At 39.7% G+C, this 22,317-nt stretch overlaps 1 protein-coding gene across 8 annotated transcripts in view; it reads right to left on the bottom strand.

The window, feature by feature from the left end:
• Positions 1–22,317, bottom strand: part of FLT1 (fms related receptor tyrosine kinase 1) — a 178,791-nt gene that overhangs the window by 57,912 nt on the left and 98,562 nt on the right. For 6 of the 8 annotated variants that reach the window (XM_077868262.1, XM_077868260.1, XM_077868261.1 and 3 more), the window contains one exon: positions 17,501–17,647. In XM_077868262.1, coding sequence (XP_077724388.1) covers positions 17,501–17,647 — 147 coding nt within the window. Of the gene's footprint in view, positions 1–17,215; positions 17,410–17,500; positions 17,648–18,256; positions 21,922–22,317 lie in introns of those variants that run through there. The other 2 variants (XM_077868266.1, XM_077868267.1) reach the window with 2 other exon arrangements.

Here is a 22,317-nt window from a genome sequence, read left to right as displayed (position 1 = left end):
TCTCCAGAAGTATCTCTATCCTAAAGTTGGTGTGTTTCATTCTCATGCATGTTTTTATGCTTTTTCTAGATTGAAATGTACCTCTCTATAGAATATGTAATATTGTTTTGTGGCTTTACAAATTCTAAATAAAAGGTGCCATACAGTATATACCTTTTTTCAACTTTTCTTATTAAATGATATTTTAATATTATCCTTGTTGATACATGTAGATAGAGTTCATTTTTTTAAGATTTTATTTACTTATTGATAGAGATGCAGATTGAGAGAGAGAGAGAGAGAGAGAGAGAGAGGCAGAGACACAGGCAGAGGGAGAAGCAGGCTCCATGCAGAGAGCCCTACGTGGGACTTGATCCAGGGTCTCCAGGATCATGCCCTGGGCTGCAGGCGGCACTAAACCGCTGTGCCACCAGGGCTGCCCAGATGGAGTTCATTTTTTTTTTTTTATGATAGTCACAGAGAGAGAGAGAGAGAGAGGCAGAGACACAGGCAGAGGGAGAAGCAGGCTCCATGCACCGAGAGCCCGATGTGGGATTCGATCCCGGGTCTCCAGGATCACGCCCTGGGCCAAAGGCAGGCGCTAACCCGCTGCACCACCCAGGGATCCATGGAGTTCATTTTTAACTCATGTTTAAAAAGAACTCATTGCGGGGACACCTTGGCGGCTCAGTGGTTGGGTAGCTCAGCATTTGGCATCTGCTTTGGCGCAGGGTGTGATCCCAGGATCCAGGATCGAGTCCCACATTGGGCTCCCTGGGAGGAGCCTGCTTCTCCCTCTGCCCGTGTCTCTGCCTCTCTGTGTGTCTCTCATGAATAAATAAATGAAATCTTAAAAAAAAAAAAAAAAGCAACTCATTGTATAAAAAGAATCCACTTGTCTCCTATAAGATAGTTTTCACTTTTTTACTGTTACAAAGAAGGCTGCAGTGCCATCTGACACAGCTCTGTGTACATGGTTATGCATACATCTTGTGCTGGGTTATACAGTTCGCTGTATAGCTCTATGCAGGATTTAAAAATCATCTTCCAAAATACACTGATTTATACTTTCACCAGCACTGAGTTAAGAGCTCCCCTCCCCCATATACTTCCTGATACCTGGTGCTACCAGATGTAACTGAAGGCAAAATGATGGGTGTGAGATGGCATCTTGCTGTGGTTTTAACCTCTGTTTGTCTGATTACTAGTTAGGTGGAACATCTTTTTCCATCTTTGTTGGCCATGCAAGCTGCTTTTCCTGTGAACTACCTCTTTATGTTCCCTGTCCATTTTTCTGTTAGCTTGTCTTTTCCTCAATGATTCTGAGTTCTCTATATGCTTTGGATACTGATCCTTTGTTGGTTAAATACGCTGCAAGTCCTCCTCCATTCTATGAACAATCTTTTAAATTATGTTTATGGTGAATTTTCAATACAAAAGCATTTAAAATTCTAATGTAGTCAAATTTATTAATGTTTTCCATTATTCTTTGTGCTTTTTTTTTTTAAGATTTATTTATTTATTTGAGAGTGAGACAGAGCAAGGTAAGGGGAGAGGCAGCAAGAGAATCCTCCAGCAGACTCTAGCTGAGCACAGAGCCCAACATGGGGCTCAATCCCAGGACCCTGAGATCATGACCTGAGCCGAAATCACATCAGCTGCTCAACTGACTGAGCCACCCAGGCACCCCTGGTGCTTGTTTTAAAAAGATGGTTTCCTACTCTGATTATATACTTTCTTCTAAAAACAAAACAAAACAAAACAAAAATTAAAGATTTGTTTAGAGATTTGCTTCTTTTCATTTAGGTCTTTAATCCATCTGGATTTTCTTGTAGGAAGGGGTATGTGTGGTGTGAGTTAAAAATCTAATTTTTACCATATAAATAGCCAGTTATTCCAACATCATTTACTGAATACTCTCTTCTTCCCCAATGCCAGTTCTGTTGGATACTAAGTTCCCATATATTTGTGGTTCTGTTTTTAGGTTCCCTATTTGTTCACAGTGACCCATTTATCCCACACAAGTTATGATTGCTTGATAATGCATCTTGATATTTGCTATGGTATGACCCCTTCTTCTTCAGAATCATCTTGGCCCTTTATATGTCAATATGGATTTTAGGTTTAGCTTGTCAAATTCTGTGAGAAGCACTGTTGGGATGTTGATGCAAATGTCACAGAATTTATGTAATAATTTGGGGGAAATTTATTTTTAGGCCAAAACAAATGAAATTGCCAATATTTTTGACCTGCAAAAAGGGCTCAAAAATGTTTCACTAATTAATATTCCCAGGGCATCTGGGTGGCTTAGTTGGTTAAGCCATTGATTCTTGATTTTGGCTCAGGTCACCATCTCAGGGTTGAGATTGAGCCCCAAGTTGGGCTCCATGCTCAGCGCAGAATCTGCTTGAGATTTTCTCTCTCCTTCTCCCTCTGGGCCTCCTTCCAAATAAATACATAAACAAATAAAATCTTCAAAAAAATAATAAATATTCCCATCCAAGAATATAAAATATCTTTGAGTTACTTAGGTATTCTTTTATGTCATTTGATAGTTGTGATTTTCTCTTTAAATATCTTGCTTTTTAGTTATATTTATTTCTACACATGTTGTAGTTTTGTTGTTATGAAAAATGGTATTGAGTTCTTTGAAGAGTCATCCTAAATGAATTTTCTGTTTCCCTTTGGGTGTTAATCATTAGAACTAACACATAGAACTCACTTAGAAACATGATGCTCTACTTTGTGTTGTTGAGATGAGATCATTTAATCGTGGGTCTGCTGCTTCTAGAGGGTCACTTAAGTAATTTTCAGCCACTAAAAACATAACAATTCCTGTCGAAACATGATTCATTTCCCTTTATTGAAAGAAGTAGTATCAGATCGGACCAATAGGGCACAGAGCAGGATTTGCAAGTGTGGATGTGTTCTGGGGCCAGGCACATAACATAAATGAGTTGGGGATGAGATCATGGGAGGGCGACTGTGTCTGTGGAGTGCAGAAAATCCTATCTCCCATCTAAAGGTGAAAGCATTTACTCAGCTCCCACCAACTGGAATTTGGGAATTTGAGTCCATCCATCCTTCCTCCTTCCTCCTTTCTTCCTCCCTCCCTCCCCTCTTTCCCTCTCTTTTTCTTTCTCTCTTTCTCTTTCTTGCTGTAGGCTCCAGGTCCAGCATGAAGCCCAATGCAGGGCTTGAACACACAACGCTGAGATCAAGACTTGAGCTGAGATCAAGAGTCAGATGCTTAACTGACTAAGTCACTCAGCCCTGTCTTCTGAGTTTATTAAAATTTAAATTCAATTAATTAACATATAATATATTATTAGTTTCAGAGGTAGAGGTCAGTGAATCATCAGTCTTATATAACACCCAGTGCTCATTCTATCACATACCCTCCTTAATGCCCATCACCCAGTTACCCCATTCCCCCACCCCTCTCCCTTCCAGCAACTCTTAGTTTATTTCCTATGATTAAGAGTCTCTTACAGTTTGTCTCCCTCTCTGATTTTGTATTATTTTTTCCTCTCTTCCTCCATGATCCTCTGTTTTGTTTCTTAAATTGCACATATGAGTGAGATCATATGATAATTATCTCTCCCTGACTGACTTATTTTGCTTAGCATAATACCCTCTAGTTTCATCAACAGAAATCTGGATTTTCCGTGTTAAATGTTGGCAACCCAATCAACTTATGTAAATTTGGTGTGAGGGCCAATAGAAGCATGTATGCTGGATAGATTAGATACAACTTTGACTTCAAGGATGTACATGGGACAACACTATTATATTTAATAAAGCAATGACCTCTGTGATCTGGCCCCTGCCTATTTTGTTTCCAGTTTCTGTGCCTGCTACATCCCTAAGTATATCCTTGGCACAAGCTATATTTATTTATTGGCAATTCATTATAAGCCTCCATGACTTCGCCCATTACTCTCTGGACCTGTACTTGACTAGCATTCGCTTCCTAATATTTAGCTCAAGGCAAATCCAGATGCTCTGGAAAGCATCTTTTGATGCTCTTGAGCCCTTTCTCTGTTACTCTTGCATCACCTCATGCATACCTCTACTTTGACACTTAACATTTCATAGTAAATTTGCTGACTTTCTTACTTGCCCGCTCCAGTATCCTGTGCATTACTGAGCCCTGGTGTCTAGCACTGTGCCAACAGACAGCAGACACTTAGCAACGGAGGAAATGGCCACATAAACCAAGACCATGGAAAATGGAATTTAGGGAATGAGGAAAAGAGTGAGCCCTGTAGAGTTTGCTATATGACAGCTGAGTAAGGTAGGATTCGATGCTGACACCCCATGCAGTGGTACTGACTTCCATCCTACATACTGAGCTCTCTCCAGTCTGTAAAGTTCTATGTCAGTTAATTTTATGATCTTAAGATTCAAAGAGCTTTAGACCCTGGAACTTAGAAATGTGAACTCAGATAGTTTCAGGGGTCTGCTAAACTGTTAGCTTCAAATGCTCAAGTAAAATTTTACGCAAAGTTTTTTTTGTAGGGACTTGTACTCCAAGGAATTCTGGTGACAGCACCCAGTGTAAGAACTTGAACCATCTATTGTGTTGGCTGCTGATGGGGATTTTAGATCCGAGTTTATAATGATGCTTGTCTATATATTTATCCATGGGATGCAGTCTAAATTTTAAATAAATGGACACTCTCTTCAGTTTTTAGTATTTTCAAGGGATTTCATAATTAATTTCTTCCCAAGATACCATAAGGTGAAGGACAGTCTTGGCATTTTATACATAAGTACCACATTATCCAGAGAAAGGCATGAAATGGAACCTTAATCCAATTCACCACTGAGTAAATAAATCTATAGATCTTTAACTTGTTTGACTAAATTAAGGCATACCATGTGGTTTTCTCCTGTTCCTTCCATAAAAATTTGACATTTCCTAAATTGGCCTGCTAGTCTGACCAGTGACTCAGACTTTGTTGTTCAGCTGAGCACCTGTACTTGTGACTTAGAGAACGTGCCCATGCAATTTGGCCAAATGAATCGTCATCATCAAAACTCCCTTCTTCAACCATCAAAGTCCAATTCAGATGGCACCTTTCCATGAAGTCTCCCCTGATGACTCTAATTGGAGATGCCCATTTGTATCTCGTGAAATTTTATCCTATTCACATTGCATACTTATGAACTGACTTGTACCTATTATGTGTAGGTTTTCCAAAGGTAAGGACTAAGTTTTGCTCATTTTCATTTTCTCTAGAATGTGACAAAATGTCCGGTGCATGCAATAGGTAGTCAATAGATGTTAGGTTTAACAAAATAAAGAGTAAATTTTGTTATGATAGTGTTGGCTCTCCAATGAAATGAGAAATTCTTTTAAGTTGGCACAGGATATATGTTCGTTATAGAGGAGCCATGAGGATGAGGATGTATACAGTTGTAGGTACATGGTAAATTGTACCTGTAGACTGATACCTCTTAAAGGGATTGACTAGCTAAGAGCTGTATCTGAACAAAGGGCCAGAAGAGCCAAATATGGATTCAAGATGGTTAAGGTGACCCAGGAAAACTAGAGACTGGATGTCTGAGTAACTTCCCACGAAGAACACAGAGGAGCTTGTGTTTACTCAGTCAAACTTCAGAGGTTTGGAAAACTACAGGAAAGAGAAATCCAAGTTTAGTAAGCCGCAAAGATTGACAAAAATGGCAAGTGAACAATGGTGGACTCATTCAATGGCACTAAAAAGGCAAAGGATTCTAGTGTTTTCAAAAGATCATCACTGGGCTGCTGCTTTCTCTCTGTTGAGAATCTTACCCCAAGGTCAAGCCATGCAGCAAAGCATTTGCAGATGTAAGAAAAAAAGTTGGTGAAGAGTGGAATAATTTGAAATACAGTGAAAGGCAGCCTTTACAATAGTGTGTTATGTTGGAAGGGAATTATGAGATGCTTAAAACACATGGTCTAAAGGAGATCTGATGGGCAATGTCATCCCTGATGAGACTATTTGTTCTTTAGCTATGAGAAAGACAGGGAGGAGGAGCTCTTAGAAAAGAATAAGATTGAGGGGCACCTAAGGGTGGTGGCTCAGTCAGTTAAGTGACTGACTCTTGATTCTGGCTCAGGTCCTGAACCCAGTGGTTGTGAGATGGAGTTGGTGTTGGGCTCTGTGCTGAGTGTAGAGCCTGCTTAGGATTCTCTCTCTCTCCCTCTCCCTCTGCCCTTCCTGCCACTCTCTCTCTCTCTTAGAAAAAAAAAAAAAGGAAAGAAAGAAAGAGAAAAAAAAGAATAAGACTGAGAACAGTGGTAGAAAATGCTGTATAATATTCCTCTTCATGAAACCACTGAATAAACGAAAAGCCCTAAACAAAGGGCCTTTCATTTGGGACAATGGCTATTGCTTCACTAGCCTAACTTACAAAATTGGGTTATGATAACAGAATGGTTTCCAAGAGCTGTCGCGAGATTGTAAACCAGTTGACTTGATGGGGTTAGAGTTGAAGTGAGCACCTTGAAACGATGCCAAACACACATGTATTTCCAAACATTTAGAAATGAAAAGCATTCTTGTGCCCTTTCACTGGGAACCTCGCCATTGTTCTAATGAAGTATTTCAAGATGATTCAAGCACCTAAAAAAATGTGTCAAGCAGTGCTGTGTCTATAGTTATATACATAGTTGATAGCTGAGGTTTTATAGTTAACATCTATAAATTGTAAACACACACAGGTGTGTGCACATATGAACACACTCCATCCTGCTTCACTCATTCTTGTGCTATGATCAGATTTGCCGTGGTCCCTCCATGAGGTTGGATGCATTTATCCTGCAGAATATAGCCATTCATCCAAAGTGGCCTTTCTGTGTAGAGCGAAGTAGTGGTTTTGTTCTTTTCTTTTCTTTTCTTTTCTTTTCTTTTCTTTTTTTCTTTTCTTTTCTTTTCTTCTTTCTTTTTTCTTTTCTTTTCTTTCTTTTCTTTTTTCTTTTCTTTTTTCTTTTCTCTTTTCTTTCTCTTCTTTCTTTCTTTCTTTCTTTCTTTCTTTCTTTCTTTCTTTCTTTCAGATTTTATTTACTTATTTGAGAGAGAGAGAGTATGCATGAGTGGGTGAAGGGCAGAGGCAGAAGCAGGCTCTCCACTGAGCAGGGAGCCTGATGCAGGGCTCGATCCCAGGACTCTAGGATCATGAGCTGAGCCAGAGGCAGATGCCTAACCCACTGAGCCCCGCAGGTGCACCTGAAGTAGTGTTTCTATGATTGGTATAGTATTAGTACTGCATTGCATGAAGGTTAAAGTCAAGAACTTATTTTTACAACAGTAGAAGAAATAAATTATGGGAAAGCATACCATATGATAGTATATGGATGCTAAAAAGAATGAGGCAGAACAGTATGTGCTGACATAGAAAGACCCTCAAAATAACACTGTGGTCAAAGCAAGTCCTAAAACAAAACACATAGCATGACTGATCTAGAGATGCTGGCTTTCCTACATCACCCCTCTACTGGTTACTCACTATTATCCATTACCTGATTTTGTTCATCATAGCAGTTATTACTGTCTATTCGTAGGCAATATGTTTATAGTTCTATTTGTTAAAGTTATTACCTAGGCTTTTCCATTAGACTGTAAATTCAAGGTCCCGTCTGGTTCCAAGCACCTCTATATTCCTGGCATAGAGTTAGCTTTGAATAGCTTTGAATGAATGAATCCCATTTATTATTTGCCCCACATATATGTATGCCCCAAATTTGTATGTATGTACATATATAGGTTAAAAAAAGGTAAGATTGTTGACAAACTACAAGTCAGAGTTGGCATGTGTTAATTCTCCAGATGGAATTTTTATAGCTTATGCTATTTCTGTATTATGTGATCTTTCACAATGAAAATGAATTCATGTATTATTTAATTTTAAAAAAAGATAGTTTTATAAATGAAATGATGAGCCTCTTTATCATCAAAAAAGAGCCACTGAATAAAAATTTAAAAGATATATATCTCCAAATACTGAAACATTTGCAATAATTTATATTATAAATATTACAGTATAATACCATACAATGATGAAATATTTGTGAAGCAAGAAAGATACATTTATACTTCACTACAAACTATAATTTTGGATTAAAGCAATAAAAGGCTAAACCAAAAACCATCACATCAGAAGACTGGCCCCCTATCAAGTGTGTGTATATGTGTATTGGGGCATGATTTATGTTTGCTGTGCTATATTTTTCAGTGATGGCTGGTTTAATTACAACTGAGTTGAATGTGATGACTACTTAAACTAATAACATACAATCTAATTGTTTAAGCTCCCTTCTAGCAGGAGAGAATGCAAAACTGAAGCACTTAAACATGGGGCAGAGGAGGAATGAACTTTCTCAATTTGACTTTATCAGCAGGGGTTCAGTAGTGCAGGTGATGGCTGAGTTCACTGACTAGGTTATCTGTGTGTACATTCGTTTGCGTGTTTTCCTGAGCTGCCTGGGGATCCCCAGCTGCCCTGCATCTGTCACTGGTTAAACTGCGCTGGTTAGACTGTTTCGAGTTTGTACTTGGAGGGAGGGGAGAGTTTCCAGGGCAAATTCTGGACACATGAAATAGAAAACCTCCATTTAATTGTTCTGCTAAGAGGTGGAGATACAAAATTATCTAAGGTGGAGTGTGGCTTTTCCTGCTTTGGCCAAGTAGTCTCTGGTGTAAGCAGCAAATCGTAGATTGGAGATGGAGATGCCTCCCACTCTGAGCACCCAGACGGTGGCTCTTAGTTTTGGGGTTAGTGACTGGTTAGGGTGCAGCCCTGAGATCTGAGGGGTGGTTTCTGGGAGGGCCTACCCTCTCTCCTCCCCCATCACACACCCATATGTCTCTATTTCTCTTCTCTTTTTCTTCATTCCCCGTTTCTTCTTCTCTGCTACTGGGCCCTGAAACACTGACTGCTAAGCAGACAGAACAGGCTGCTGATCTTGGCTGTGCTCAAATTACAGTTCCCTTTGTTGCAGGAGGTCACAGAAAGAATCCAAAGATGAGGTTCATTCATAGTCAAAAGCTTTAGTGAGTATGAGGTTTCTCTTTGAGGTGATGAAAAAATTCTGAAACTAGATATTGATAATGGTTGCACAACATTGTGAATAGACTTAGTGTCACTGAATTGTACACATTAATGATTAAGTGGTAGTATTCATGCTATATGTATTTTGCCATAATTTAAAAAAAGAGGGGAGGGAGAGGCTCTTTCTAAAGTGATGCACACATTCCTAAGTTCTTTTCCATCTCTTACGGTCTTAATTTTTCATTTGAAAATCAAGAGGACTTTGAAAAGGCACAAAACCAGACTTTAAAACAACCAGAAGGAGGGCCTGCTGTTTATATGAGTGGGCTTGTGCTGCCTTTAGTATGTGTGATTCCCTCAGCTGAGTCTTGCTGTGGCTCACAGCTTCTGGGAGGCTTTTCTGAGCTGGATGGGGATGAGGAGGGTCTGCTGGGAAATGCATCCAAGAAATTTTCTTTGGGGAAAGCATTAGGCTAGGGTTCCCTACATATTAAGTATATACAAGACCTACATCAGCTGGGTGTTAGCTCGGTAAAGAGATATATTTGGGTGTCGAGGCTGCTTCTCCATAAATAACTTCTAGTGATTTTTCAGTACAGAATAGGACTCTAGCCATGGGTTACTTTACTTTTCTGGGTGTAAACCATGGAGCTCTCCAGCTGTACCGGTCAGCCTCACTGAACCAGCCTCACATTCACAAGTAATTGTGGAAGTCCATAAAGTGACAGCCTCCATTTCTTCGCCACGTTAAGGCTGTGATCAAAGTCAGGGTTCCTCTTTCGTCTGGGGTTGGGCTTGTAGCGCTGCACTCTGGCAGTGCCAACCGAAGGCAATGTTTTCCTGCTGTTACCTCCCTGTACTCTTTCCTTAATTCCACTCCTTTTGCCTCGCCTTCTAAATGGAAGTTTATCCTTAGAATAGAACTCTTACTTCTGCAACATGTTCAGAACATCCCCTAGGCTTATATTGTTGTCAGGGGTACAGCTAAACCCTGGGAATTTGTTGGAAGATTCTGGCCAGGGAGAGCAGCTACTGGTAGAGCCACTTGTGAAGCTTGGCGGTTCTTGGTCTGGGTATGTGAACACCCCCACCCCCCAACCTTACCTTAACTTAAGGACATATATTGGAGAGAAAGGAATGGTGAGAACAGCTACCTAATAGCAGACTGATGGGGCTCCACGGGGGTGATAAATACAACGGCCAACTCGCCTTCCTGTGCACTGCCCTACACATACCCTGAATCTTGTACATGCTTCTCTGCAATGTCTTCAGTCATGATGCACCATAAGGGTGGATCTCATAGGAAAGAAAAGGCAATTACTACTCAAGTTTTGCAAAAGATAATTGACGTTTCTGAGTTTTATTATCACAAAGAAATCAAGCAAAGCTGCGGATTCTCACAGCCCGGGGGTGACAGATAGTCACTTTATTATCCCTAGGCATTAGCATCCTCATTCATTTCTCTCCTCTATTCCTTCAGGTCTTTCCTAGATCTATGGAAACCACTTTATACTTCAGACATGAATCTGTACCCCCCAGGTATGAGGACAACCAGTCACATTGATTTGGATATGCACTCATTCGCATAGGTATTTGGTGTCAGTGATCCAGTGGTGACAGGAAAGCTGTCCCTTTCAGGTCACTAGATAAATAGTCTTAGTGACCAAGATCCAATTTAGGAAGCAATATTAATCAGCGGGTCAGAGTGATCTCTCCTGCTCCAACCTCAAGCTATTTAAGAAAGAATTTATTCTTTCTAAACTCTTTGCTGTTCCTGTTGTAATGCTCTTATCTTAAAATATTCTGAAATGGTTCGCTGCCACAGAAATTTCATTTAAGCAATCGTTTGCTGATGGTTTCTGGGTTTAGGCAGGCTTTACTAGAAACAGCTCAGAGCAGCATTGTTTTCTATTCTCTTAAATTTATTTCCAGAGGGAAGTTTGTTACTTTTTCCGGCGTTTTAATGACTTTTTCAGAAACCCCATTTACTCTGCACAATGGTGGTTTGTGATTGGATCAAAGTAAAAGCAAGCTAGATAGGCTTTCTGTATCCACCTCGGACACTTATCTGGTGTCCTTAGAGTGTCATCAAGCCTGTGCCGACAGCCCTATCTGCAGTGCTTGCTCAGCTCTTTACAGCTTTGAACATTTTTAGGGCCTCAGTGAAGAATCTGGGAAGAGTGTAAGGTAGAAAAGTGACTTTCTGATCATTCTGGAAGAACTGCCGGTCCCTTGGGCCGGTGACTGAAGAAGTAGTGAAGACACCCAGGAGGTCATCTGTTCTCCAAGGTGACTTCATAACATTGCTCCAAGTCTGGGTACAAACCCTTAATATTTTTAACCCAAAGGAAATGGATGTTTCTTAGAGGAGCTTGCTGTCTGAATACCCCTCAGAATCAAGCCATACTCAAAGCAGCCACTGGCCAATAGACTTCATCTCCAACCTGCTATTGGTCCTTCCCTCTGACATTTTTCTTTCCTCTCTGGTCCTTAAGATTCTACTTGCTTTAGCTGTTCAAGTCTCTGTTCACCTGTCTCTTCAAAGTAAATGAGTCTCAGACCACCTTTCTCTTCAATACTCTGCACCCTATCAGCCCTTCCTAATAGTTCAGAGTGGCTTCTTTCCTCAGTTCTAATTTGGAAGCTCTCTTGCCTTTATTGCTTCTGGCATGTTTTCTCTTATTTCCTCTTTATTTCTCATCCATTCTGCATATTCCATGAATGATGAATAATTGAGAATCTCTTGTATGTGTAGCATGAAAGTAGGAAAATTGAAGCACAGAGGATGTATTTTTTCAATTAACTGATGTATTCAAGATATCTTAACTGTGGTAGAGACATATTTTCTACTTGTCCCATATATTAATTCACTGTATTCCATTTTTAGACTCATTAACTCTGGTGCCCAACTGGCATGATGATAATGAATAAGTTAGGACACCTCTGGTTGTGGCTTAAAGAGGTTGTGTTCATTTAAACGCCCATACAGACTAACTACTTTAGATATTTTGTTATCCAGATCTTAATTTTCACATTCACTGCTGTATTAGCAGAGCCTACACAGCACCAGTCACAGAGTACTGCCTTATAAATGTCTGTTGAATGAGTAAAAGAGTGTTGGACTGCTATGGAATAAATTCTGGACCTTTTAAAACTTAAAAGTAACTAGATTTGGGTTTGAAATTATTTTTATCTTCATATAGGGCATGTCTGCTTTTATTTATTTTGAGATTTTATTTGTAAGTAATCTCTGTACCCAAGATGGGGCTGGAACCCCATGACCTGGAGACTGAGTCCCATGCTCCACTCACCCCAGGCCCCCATGGGCATGCTTGCTTTAAAAAAATGCTTTAAATATTTTTAATATGCTTTAACTTTTTAACATTTAAAAAACAAACTATATAGTCTTTGGGAAGCTTAAGCTTTAAGGGTTAGAACTGAGAAAATATTGTTTTAAAAATATGCTTGTTGGGATCCCTGGGTGGCACAGCGGTTTAGCGCCTGCCTTTGGCCCAGGGCGCGATCCTGGAGACCTGGGATCGAATCCCACGTCGGGCTCCCAGTGCATGGAGCCTGCTTCTCCCTCTGCCTGTGTCTCTGCCTCTCTCTTTCTCTCTCTGTGTGACTATCATAAATTAAAAAAAATAAAAAAATAAAAATAAAAAAAATAAAAATATGCTTGTTAATGCCCATGAGGTCATTTAAAAGCTTAGGGGGCACCTGGGTGGCTCAGTCTTGATCTTAGCTCACCTCTTGATCTCACGGTCCTGAGCTCAGGCCCCACACTGGGCTCCACACTGGACATGGAGCCTATTTTTTTTAAGTGATGCTTATGTTTTCTTGGGAGCAATGTGCATCAGTGGTCAGCCCGAGGCTGGGTACACAGAGTGTGGGCTCCAGAGTCACCCTCTGGTCCCAGCCCTGGACAACAAGGCACAGGCTCTATGACCTAGTCCATTATTTCTCCTGTGCCTACGTTTCCTCATTCCTTCCTTTGTAAAACAGGAATCATAATTTAGCAAACCTCATAGGATTGTTATGATGAGCAAGGGACGTGCTTAGAACAGGACCAGGCACCTAGTCAGCTAAGTTAGGTGAGACTTGCAAAATGCCGTCTAACAACGGTACCTACTTCTGATGACAGTGGTGAGAAGTAAATGAGATATTTGTAAATCGCACCACAGTGCCTTGGTTCCTGGTGACTACTCAATACATTTTTATTATTTTTAATAGAGAAGGCCTACTAAGACATTATATCTATCTTCAAAGGTTTTAAAAACAAGCACACACAAAACAAGGGAGTAAGTGACACATTTTATGACATGAATTGTAAGTAAACCAGACACAAAGGAAGGGAACAGTCACCATGTACTGGAAAGTGAAAGGAGGATCCCTAGTGGAGGTGGGCTCTGGGGCCCCCTGGCAGGGAAGTAAAGATAGTCCGGGGATGCTGGGAGGAAATGGCAATCCATGGGGCAGGGTGGAGTACTGACGAAGCCCCAACCCCTCACTCCAAGCCTGCAGGTGTGTGGCCAGGAGGGCCCACCTTGAGTGCAGTGGACCACATGGTCTGCAGGGGGTGCCCTGGTGGAGGCTGCCTCCAGTCCTCTGTGCATATGCTTCCCTGTGCCTGCATGCTTAGCTCCCCTTTTGTTCCTGTGGATGCCCTTTGACCCAAGAAAGCACTACTCAGCTTTCATAAGGCTTTCTTAAAACTGCATTTCTTCTCTAGAATAGCTGTGCCTCACTGAAGGGTTTCCTGAAAGGAAATGAGGAAGGAGGAGAAAAGCTCTCCCGTAAAGACTTTTCAGCAGGCATTTTATGGCCTGTTGTCCTGAGCACGAGCTCTCACGTGTGCCCTGTTTCCTGTCTCCTATTTTCTTTGGAATAGGGTAAGTTGTCATTTAACAAATGGTAAGGATGATGGCCCAGATTGTATCCCAGACCCAAGGTCACTACAATCCTCTCAGTATATGTTTTGTTTTGTTTTTTTTTTTGAGTTGCCATGTGTCACACGTCTTTAAGGGACATGCAGTTTATTTTCTAGATTTTTAAATTTCAAATAGTTAATTAATTTTAAACATTATTTATTTACCTGATATATTTTATATGTGTAAATGTTTTATGTTTATAATTATATATTTCATTAAATACAATTCATATCTTTTGTATTTGTAAATATTAAATATCTCATTAAATATATTTAATTATTAATTATTTAGGCTTTATTTAAAATTTATTCTCAGTATGGCTTTCCAAAGGCTTAGTATAAAATGGACTAGTTTTCAGTCTTTTCCAGGCTGTGCTTTTGAAGTTTTCCCAGTTCAGCTTTGGAGTAACCAGTGAGTCAAGGATTGTCACTTTGGTTACCTATAATCTTTACTCCTAGGTTTATAAAAAATAATAAGAGTTGGTATTTTTGAAGATGTCTACATGCACAAACACAAGGTCATAGTCATATAGTCATAGAGCCTATTGCATTGGCTGCTGAATTTGTTGCCTTAAATTGGAAATCTTATATATGAAACTTCATAAATACTGTATGCATATTAGAGATTATCTCCAGAAAATTAAGAAATTCCTTTCCAAAAGGCTATAGCAGTTTTAAGGAGTGGATACAGGGAGAGAAAATGGATGACTTAGTACAGTTAAACTCCATAAATGCCAAGAGTAGCATAGTAGAATGACATTTATAAAAGACTTTATGTAAGAATTTATCTAAGGCTTTTTTTAGATATTCTTCTCTTGGCCCTCTGAAGATCAAAGAAAGCTAGGAGAAAGATAGTTTTGGTAGATTTAGAATTGTTTGACATTTTAGCTGAGTTATTAATTGACCCTTCTGACACCTTTCAACAAATTCTGACAACTCATTGGCCGATTTCTATATAAATGAGGTGGGTCAGAAGGTCACATTTACTCAGCCATAACTACAGGCAAGCTTGGTGATATTAACTCCTATAAAACTTAACACATCCTTGTGTGGTCAGTATTCTCCCAATTTTATAAATAAAGAAACAGGGGCTCAGAGAAGAAGGATAAGTGAGTTGCCCAAATTCCCTGACCCATGAGGGTAATGCTAGGATTCAATCCCTCCCGCACACCTAATAATCTTTTTCCATTTGCAGTGCAGTAACAGCCTTGGCATACCCTCTTGCCTTGTCTACCCTCCAGTCCCAGAATGGTCACAAGCTTTTGAAATTGGTTCAACTCTAATTATTTAACCCACATCCAAAGTATAAAAACCGAACACATGCCAAATTTCTTGCTTTCTTTTTATTTCTTTCTTTCAAAGAAACCAACATCTTACATTATTGTTTTGTAAAATGTATTTTGTGATCAAGTTATTTGGGGGAATACTTGAAAGCAATTTACCTGATTTCTTTAATATAGGACTTCTTGGAGCCTTTAAGACAGTAGTGTGAACTCTGAATCTCTAAAAGGAGGATATTACAGGTATTGTTTCACAAACTATTTATTCATGTATTCATTTATCTTTTTGTTTTGGTCGAAAACCTCAAGAGATTAATTTTCCATGAAACTACCTATCTTAATAGTGTGTCATCTTGGGCTAATCACTTTACCCATCAGGCCGAAATTTTCTACCCTACAATAAAGATATTCCAAAGATCCCTTTAGCTTTAAAAATTCTATGATATAGCCTCCCCAGCCACCCCTAAGTCCAGGCATCGGTACTACCAAGCAAACTTGCTAAGGACAGAATAAGACTTTCTGAAAAACTCTCATTCATTCATTCATTCATTCATTCACGATACATTTATTGATTGCCAAGCACTGTCAGGTTCTGAGGATAAAAGGAGAAACAAGATACAAATAAGATAAAGATATACTGTCTGTCCTCAGGAGGAGGCTGATATAATAAACATGTAAGAAAACATACACATGAACTGATGATACAGGGCAGTAAGAGAGCAGTGGAAATATGCACAATACACAGATGAACTCATGATTATAAAACAACTCAGTAGGAGAGGATAGAAACATTTATAAATAATAAAGACCCCTGGAGGATCTGCCCCCTCTTTGCAGGGGTCGACTAAGGCTTTCTGGAGGAAGAACAGAACCCAATCTGGGCCTTAAAGTACAGGTAGGCATTAGATGATGGGAAGGTACTCCAGGCAGAGGGGACACAAGAACAGAAGCAGCAGAGGGGGTCGAAGCAGCATACCATGTGTAGCAATCTACAAGAGTTGGCAATTGTTAGAGTATAAGGTTCAAGGCAGGGGAGGGCAAGCATGGAGTTGGAGAAGTTAGGGAGGGCCAGTTGTTGAGGGCCTTCTCTGGCAGATGCTGGAACTTTGTCCTGGGATGCAGAGCGAGTAGAAGACTTGAAATAGGGAAGTGACATGTTCACAGCTGCATTTCATCTAGTTGTATGGAAAAGAAGATTCCAAGAGAGAAAACTGAGGTGGAGAGATCAGTCAGGAGATGATCAGGAGACAGATAATGAGCACTGGAACCCAGAGAATGACAACAGGAGAGCAGAGGTAAGGATGACCTTGAGAAAGATTTCGTATTTATTAGACATAACCTGCTCAGCCTGGTGATAGATTAGAGAAGGACGTAGGGGAGCTCATCAGTTTCTGGTTTGGATGATGAAGTGAATGACGTCAATACAAGAGGAGGCACTGCTCTATGGAGAAAAATGATGTAAATGGGACCAGCTTAGTGTAAGGCGTTTTTAACATACCTTAAAATTGGAGATCTTATACTACAACCCCTTTCTGGGCATCAAACTCAAATGGAGATTTTGCTGTGTGTAGAGGTCTCACATTCAAGGACCTTTCTGTAGTGTCAGTTATTTGATTTAGGTGGTTGGATTATTGCAAATAAATGGCAATTTTATTTTTCATATAAATGGAATTATTAAGCAAAATTATAAATCAGTTCATTTTCATCTTAATGACAAAATTATGAGGCAGGCAACAGACAGTGTTGATACCTACTGGATTTATGTTGAGTTGTTCTTAAACATATATTTTATTGAAAGAAAATTAACATGTGATCATTAGTTGCGATTTTTTTTACCAGTATTCTATCATTTAAAATATTCTGCTTTTTAGCAAATTATTAAAATTGATAAGAAGTATTAAAAAGATGATAAAACTACTCTGAACTTCGTATATACCAGATGTTCAAAGCTCTGCTGCACCTCAAGCCAAGGAGCCAGCACCTCACTTTCCCTGCTGTCAGGCTGAACTGACACATTTTCTAAAGGACTCTTACCATTTCTTTATGAATGCACCATTTACAGCAGATTCCGTACGGATCTTTCTACATGGTTAGGAATATGGTGTGCGTTAAGAATGGGCCCAAACAGTCCTCATTGAAAGTTGATAGGAGCATGAACCAGAGCTCTACTGGCAAGTGGTTCTAGATGCATGGAGAGGAAGGGAGAGAAATGTTACGGGAAGAAGAGGATGATGAGAATGAGAGTGAATCCAAGGAAAACAAAATCTCTTACCGGGTTCTTGCTGTATTTTGTGGTTGTTTTTAAACCAGGTTATCTCGGGCTCTGGGACACCAGTAGCAGGACAGTCTAATGTGGTCGAGCTGCTGATGGCCACCGTGTGATCACTGAGGTTTCGCAGCAGGTGTGGGGCTTCCTGATCTAGTGAATAAAGAAAGGGGATTGTTATTACTGGTTGGTTGTAGCCTTTTGTTATATATGCACATCAACACTTTACATAGATGAACAGCAAAGCTCAACTGTAAGGTTTCATTCATATTTTGTTCCTGAAATTTTTCTTCTCTGCATAACCTGCTTCATCTTTATTAAGTCCTAACAAATTGAAGTTTATTAGAACACAGAGTAAAATCGAGAACAAAATTCTATAGTATTCAGTATCAAGGTTTTTGCCTGGCCCACTAGGTTTCTTCCTTTCTGTGAGAGAAGCTTTTCAGAAACCTAAGGGTTTTGCATACTATTCGAGGAACGAAAAAGGAAACACCGCGATTTGGGATATAGGCTTAAAATGGATTTCTACATAAAGATATAGTATTATAGTGATGCGTTAATGTAACTTTGTATGTGATTTTATTGACGTGTTGTTTGTGAGGGCATGTCTGTGTGACTCAGCTATCAGTAACCTAAAATGTGAGGCAGCAGACCAAACAGGAGCATTTCTTGAACTTTGAAAGCTTTATTGATTATTTCCTTCCTCCATCCCTTCCCCAGCGCAAGCAACCATAGGATTAATTCAAGAGGCAGAGGCATAGGTTTGTAGTTTTTGCACTATATAATAGTACAAATGTTGTATTTTATATTATTTTCTCTTAAAACATACAAATATGATACAATACAATTTATTTTAATAAAATGCCAACCAATATAGTACAACAAAATGAATTTAATACATTAGGATGCAATACATTACAACATTAAAATCCCACATTGGAACAGCAGTACCCCCGAGGCCCCAATGAGTACAGTGTCTCTATTTAATGAAGTAGTCCTGCTGATGGGTATACATTCTAGTTAGGCGAGTGCTGGATTGGCAGCTCAAGCTTCCAAAGGTAAAAGAATAAAGACAACTCCTAATGTCCTTCCCACCCTCCTGAGTCATCCTCTGCACCCCCTCTTGTAGCAAACCCTGAAACAGAAATCAAAAGAGTTTTTGGCGTGACTTACATATTCTGCGCCACTGGCTTCAATTATACAATCTGAGCTTTCTCTGACCATTTTGGATTTCCTCATCTGATTGTACTAACAGTGTGAAAGCAGCTTAGGCGTGATTACAATGCTCTAAGAGGTGACACACTGCAGTGGCTTTGGCTTCATGTCCCTGCAGAGTTCTGACGAGTCCCCAAACCTCTCTCATTTTATTCCTGCAGGGAAACTCTCAGGATTAGCGTTCATTAAAGCAATTTAGAAATCTCAGCTTAAAAAGTATATTATCATACAACTTTGACAGCATGTTGACAGGGCATAATAACATGGCAGGGTTACTGTCTGTTCCAAGGAACAGCTTTCTCATTAAATTCTGATTCCCAAAGCTTATCACTAGTCTTTCCTCACTTTATACAAAATGAAATCCGAAGGCTGAAAAGAGCATTGAAAGGAGAGCCCTGATTTAGACACTCTTCATAGTTTGGAATGAATGATCGCAACGGCCCTTTTGCCTTCTCTGGATCTTTCTAGTCTATTATGCTTCCCCAGGCAGAACCGTTTCAGTATTTCTGTGTTTGCATTCCGTGCAATCTGCCAAATGGGTTTTCCTAATTGCAAATGCGGCCAGGTATCAAAATCTTCAATGCTGATAACTTTTACACACTTGATTGTTACAATTTTGACATTTTTACACAGCAAAGGTTCCAAACGTATTAGTGAAACATGACAAGATAATGAAGAACAGTGTCGTATTACTACTTAGTGTCTATTACAGTGGCAAGCCAAATTTGACATCTCATTTATGTCACAGTTCACGAAGTTATATTTGAATAGCTTCCGCTACCTCATTGACTATTTCCCATGCACTAAATATAATAAAATAATCTATCATTGCCCAGAGGCTTTATTATAAAAAGGAAGTCTGAATATAGGACCTACAACACCCAAATTATTTTCATAGCTACAAACTATAGCATCATCGACAAAGACAGCATTTGGCTTCCGTGACAGGTGTACTGGAAAACACTTACATGAAAGAGAACAGTTTAACAGAAATGTCATGAGAACTCCCAAAGGCCCTATCTGCACTAGACAAACTTCAGACAAGAGAAGCAGCAAAAAGGCTGCAGAATAAACATTGGACTCTCAATTAAATACAAAGTTCATATAAACATGTCTGAAACATACAGTATACTATTTTTCCTTGTACCCATTTCTGAAAAACATGTTCTCCTACGTGAACAATCTCATTTTTGACTGGTGTCTAAGTGACCAATCAACCAATGAATCATTTTATCAGTTCCCCTGTATACTTTATAATCTGTTTTGACATTTTAGGTAAGAAAGGTACATTGAACCCTTATTATTAACCCTAAATTATTTGGTGGAAATAGGGAGCTGCTTTCCAAAACTTGACAAAGTGGAGCTGATCCCTTCAAATGGAGAAAATCAGAATTAACAGAATATTTCTGCTGGTTATCAGTAGCCAAAGATAGCTCCTCACCAGGTTCTTCTTTTAGCTTTTGATGTTATGGCCCCAAAGATCCACCAGGTCTCATAAACATATAGTCTCTCCACTTGGACAGGGGATTGAGGAACCAGCCTCATGCCCTCTACCCCAACTCAATCATTCTCTGTTTTAGACTCTTCTTTCTCTCTCTTTTACCCATTATCCCTCCCTTCCTGCCTGCCCCAAAGAGCAACCAATACAAAATAGAACCCACTCAATTGATTTTCCTTTTTGAAACTCTGGAAGGATGAATTACACAGTGAACAACTAATTACCCTGTGGAATTCTTAAAGTCATCCCTTGGAAGTACTTAAGATCCTCTCCTGTAAATACGAACACCCTTCCCCTCCCCGCAAAAATTGCAATCGCAGTTTTGAAGGGAAGGAAATGGTCATTTCTACATGTCTGCTTCGCCATTTTTCCAGAAGCCTCCCATTTGCTTTTTCAGCTTTAGGAAAAATGGAGTCCCCACGATCCGTGGCACTAAGGCATTGTTTCCTGAAGGAACATGCTGACTTAGAATGAACAAAGACGCCAGGCAAAAGAGCCATAGGTAAAATTTCAAGATACAATTGATTATTCTTTCCTCTGGGCTGACAACTTCCAGGTTGCTAATTGTTTTCAGAGCATTTGGGACTCCATAAAACTGGCATTCTGGGGAAATGCTATTGTTTACTCTTTCACACTTGACAAAAGCAATTCCCACGTGAAAGACAAGTTTAGCCGTGGGACAGAGTCTGTTACCTAAAGGAGGAAACAGTCTGGTGAGTTCCCAAGCCTGAAAAGTTGTCATATTGTCACCTTCTATTGAACTGCCCAGCCACTGTGTTCTCAGCCATGGCTATTTTGGTCATTGTAGCTTGTTTTCCAATAGTTCACGCAAGGCACATACAATGATCAATCATAAATAAAAACAACAGAACAATGCATATTAAATTGGTGAAAAAGTCACTTTCCCCTCAAATGCAAGCTTAAAAAAGGAGATTACAATCTCTCCCGATTGAAAAATGGTGTGTATTTTTAAACGGCTCTGAATTCTGCTTCTGTAGTTTTGCCATTTTTAATCCCCATAAAAATCCCATTAATATTTGCATATGGGGAAAGTGGACTTTTTTCCTTTTTTTTAATGGACAGCTCTCAGATTTACATTTAGAAGAATGCATTCAACCTTTTGGTCACAATAGCCTTGGTTGCCTTGATAAACTCATTGTGGTACATCTTTGAATGCCATCAATTCAAAAGGAGAGAGTTCTTTAAAAGAATCACCAGGGGATGAATCTATGTAAGACGAAGGCACGATGCCCATTTTTTTCAGATGCAGTTGGGAGCTGACTAGTCCACTCAGAGGCAGTGAGGGGAAAGCCCTGCACCGACTAGTCAGCTAGCTACCCAGACAGACACAGGACGTGGGCTGGACCCGGTGGGCAATCTGAATTCATACTGTGATAAAGCTTTAATACCTCTAAATTACACCGACATCTTGCACTCCTGGGGCCCATCTTAGAAGCTCCAGTTTAAGATTAATGTGCTTAATGTAAAAAAAAAAAAAAAAAAGCATTTTCAAATAAATAAGCATTATAACTTGCTATCCAGGTGCTATTTACAACTCGAGAGCAGATGAAATGGTACAAAACAAAACCGGGCAGAGGTCCAACAGTCTCAAATGCAACTGTACTCATTCTGAGCTGGAAAATTAACTTATTCATGTCCATCTTTGGCAGAAACCAGCATTTGTTTCAATTATTCAGTTTGCGCAGCTTCGAAACTGAAACATATAAAGAGGTTGGCATCAAAGTGGGAGGAAAGGATCAGTCCCAAGTTGTTGTTTATCAGGCAGGAGAAGACAGCAAAGAGGAAAAAACAAAAACAAAAACAAAAAAACAAAAAAAAAACACAGAGAATGCACTGCGGGGATCCTCCAAATCCAAACGTGCACCAAGTCGGCCCCAGAGAACAGAGCCCTCAGCCTGAGTGGGGAGCCCAGGGCTGGGACCTTGGGAGCTCATTATCACTTCTATCATCTCCAAACTCATTTTGGGAGGAGCATCTCCTCTGAGCCGGAAAGTTTAGCAACAGTGACAATAAATCAAGATGATATGAGACAACTGTTACTTTTTAATGAGTCCTTTAATGTTTTACATTATTTTGTGTGGTACAATCA

The sequence above is a fragment of the Canis aureus genome, chromosome 24 (assembly GCF_053574225.1).
Source record: "Canis aureus isolate CA01 chromosome 24, VMU_Caureus_v.1.0, whole genome shotgun sequence".
NCBI lineage: Eukaryota > Metazoa > Chordata > Mammalia > Carnivora > Canidae > Canis > Canis aureus.
The sequence above is the reverse complement of the archived record's forward strand: the minus strand, read 5'-3'. Positions and strand labels throughout refer to the sequence as shown.